Below are 2996 nucleotides of genomic sequence, written 5' to 3'. Positions count from 1 at the left end.
TTATTTATTTATTTATTTATTTATTTATTTATTTATTTATTTATTTATTTAATTTTTACAATTGATTCATTTCATATCCCGATTTCAGGTCCCTCCCTCATCTCCTCCTGGGCCCACCCTCTTCTCTATCCTCTTCCCCTAGTCCACTGAAAGGGGGAGTTCTCCTCCCCTGCCATCTTCCCATAGCTTATCAAGTCTCATAATGATTTCCTTCATCATCTTCCTCTGTGGCCTCAAAAAGTCAAATTGCCAGGGGGAAGTGATCACAAAGAGCAGGCAACTGAGTTCATGACAGAGGCAGCCCCTGCTCCTCTCATTCGGGGACCCACATAGAGACTGAGCTACCCATTTGCTACATCTGAGCAGGGGGTCTAGATCCTCCATGCATGGTCTTTGGTTGGTGCATCAGTCTCTGTAGGACTCCCTGAGGGTCAGATTTTTTCAGCTCTGTTGGTCTCCTTGTGGAGCTCCTGTCCCCTCTGTGTCCTTCTATCCCTCTCTCCCCTTCTTCCATAAGACTCCCTATGTTCTGCCCAAAGTTTGGCTGTGAGTTGCAGCACCTGCTTTTATATCCTGTTGAGTGGAGCCTTTCAGAAGACCCTCTATAGAAGGCTCCCATACTTTTCCCTCTCCCACCGCTTTTGGTGTCTATCCTGCTTGCCATTCTGAATGAGATTTAAACAACCTTCCTAGGGTCTTCCTCCAGGTATCCTACCTTCCACCCTGGCCTTCTTATCCCAGCAAGTTTCTCCAAAGAATCAGAGTAGAGAGAACTCAGGACATATAGTAGGCAGGCCAGTCTGTGACGAGTGGACACCCCCAAGTTAGTCACTGAAGCTAGGAGGAACACATTGCCCAGTGGCTCCTTATCCATCCTGTGGTCCAGGGAGGCTTAGGCTCACTGGTGAGTTTGTTCTCCGCCATCAAGTATGTACAAGCAGGAATTGCTATGATGTACCTTTCCAAGAGGCCAAAGCCAACAGGCATGGAGAGGAGGAAAAGATAGAAGTCCAGGCTCCGAGGGTCTTCTTCCAGGTAGCCTATCTTCCATTAACTGTTCCTCCCAGGCAGGAGGCTCCTGCAGGAGCCAGAGACAGTGGCAAAGTGAGAGGGAGAAGTTGAGAGAAGGGCCTGGGAATGTCATCGAGTGGCTGAACTTCCACATTAGTGTCCACATCTGTGCTCCACCTTCTGAAATAGGAAAATTGGCCCCTAAGCACCACACCCTGACACTGTCACTGCTGCTTGACATAAAGTTTCAAGACCACAAAAATCCCCAAGGTGCATCTTCATCCTTTTGGAGGCTCAAGAGTGGGTGGTAGTGTTCTCTGCCGTTTTTTTTTTTTTTTTTCTTTTTGTGTTTTTTTTTTTTTGTTTTTTTTTTTTTTCCAGTTAGGGTTTAGGAGAGGACAGATGAAAAAGGTCAGCCTCAGGAGACTGGCAGGAGGGACCACATTTCCGAAGGCAGTGCCGACTCCAAAGTGTCAAGGCTTATCGGACCTGCTGTCCTCTGTGTCCCCGCTGGCTGCCTTGTAGATAACACTGTTCTCATGCTTGCAGCGGCAACCAGGGCGTCTCAGGCGGTCGTAGACGTACTGGGCCAGCCTGACACCGCCTGTGGCCGGCAGGTAGCACAGCAGACAGGGCAGCACCACAGAAAGGGCACTCATGAGGGACCAGCGGGTGCAGCATTTGGAGCGGGAGCAGGAGCAGGAGCAGGGATGGTCAGCGGTGGAGCCCTCATCATCCTCATTAATGCAGTGGTAGAAGATACCTTTCACTAGGCACATGCACGTACCATAGTTGACCAGGTTCTGGGCGGAACAAAGGCATTTCTGGTTGCAGGCCCAGCAGGAGGGCAACTTCTGAGGGGATGCACATTCTTTGCACTTACACTTCCCACAGGCCTCACACAGCAAGAAGTGCTTGTCTAGCTCCGACAGTGGTTTACGATGGACCGCTTTGGGCTGGAGGCACACGGCAGTGGCTGAGGCCTGCTCAGGCACTGGTGATAGAGCCGTGTGGTCTAGTAGACTCTGGTCTAAGGAAGTGCTGCTGCTGCTGCTGCTGCTGCTTACAGAGCTGGGCCTGTCGTTGATGATGATCCAATGGTGAGTAACATCATCGTCACTGCTGGCACGTATAAGAGCCAGCTCTCGGTCTGCAGTGGGGGCCAGGCCAGGGTTGTCTATGTAGTCATTCTCCGCGTGGCTGGGCCTTAGCTGGTCAATGGATAAGATGGTGAGAGGATGCTGGAGCCGGCTGTGGGTCCCTCGGCTGTCAAGGATGGGCTGCACCATGACTGAGCTGGGAGTCAAAGGCACGACGCTCTGTGGGATCCTGGGATCCATGAGGCTGCAGGTCCTGGACTGCACCAAGAGACAGGCTTCTTAGGGGCCTTTGAGGAGCTGCAGAGTCACACGTGTTGCTCCAAGTCTGTGTAAATACCCAAACCCGAGCGGGTCATGTGCCGTTGTACTCACAGACGATGGTCAGAGGAACCAGCAAGGCTCCTTGAGTCCTGCAGTGCCAGCTCCGCGCTGTTAGCTCTGCTTGCTGCCTTGGTGGCGAGGTTGTCAATCCTTCACAGTTTTAAGTTGAGGATTTCATTAGGAAATGTATGAGAGGAAATGTCCTGGACTTGTTTCTTCTAAGCAGCAAGAAACCAGTTGGTGAGCAGCAATGTTCTCTGGTAGCCACACAGCCAGAGCTTGAAAGTCTCAGTCCGGACAGTGCTACCCTACGCCCAAGCAGGTGGGGAGAAGACAGACTTCTGATATAACCAGAACTGGGAGCTTTAGGGAAACTCTCAGAAAGAAAAAGAGAGACAGAGATGGGGAGGACCTTAACAGAGTCCCAGCCTTTTGGCGCCAAGCGCCTCAAACACATTAACCAGTAGTTCCAGGAAAGGTTACTGAAAGGGGAAAATGTCTAATACTCTGTCCAAGAGTCCCCAAGACTTTTCCACAGGTCACATCTTATCTCAGACCAACATG

At 50.8% G+C, this 2996-nt stretch overlaps 1 protein-coding gene across 1 annotated transcript; it reads right to left on the bottom strand.

Moving 5' to 3' along the window:
- Window positions 1-1484: 1484 nt before the first annotated feature.
- Window positions 1485-2393, bottom strand: LOC129681158 (protein sprouty homolog 4-like). The gene has a single exon (XM_055613036.1). It carries the CDS (start codon window positions 2349-2351, stop codon window positions 1485-1487), a length of 867 nt encoding a protein of 288 aa, XP_055469011.1. The 5' UTR covers window positions 2352-2393.
- Between the last annotated feature and the right edge of the window lie 603 nt (window positions 2394-2996).

Source organism: Psammomys obesus, unplaced genomic scaffold (assembly GCF_907164565.1).
Source record: "Psammomys obesus unplaced genomic scaffold, mPsaObe1.curated_primary_1811, whole genome shotgun sequence".
Taxonomy (NCBI): Eukaryota; Metazoa; Chordata; class Mammalia; order Rodentia; family Muridae; genus Psammomys; species Psammomys obesus.
The sequence above is the reverse complement of the archived record's forward strand: the minus strand, read 5'-3'. Positions and strand labels throughout refer to the sequence as shown.

What these genes read in the sequence shown, in the direction of transcription:
- LOC129681158 (XM_055613036.1), bottom strand. Translation starts at nt 2,351, where the DNA reads ATGGATCCCAGGATCCCACAGAGCGTCGTGCCTTTGACTCCCAGCTCA.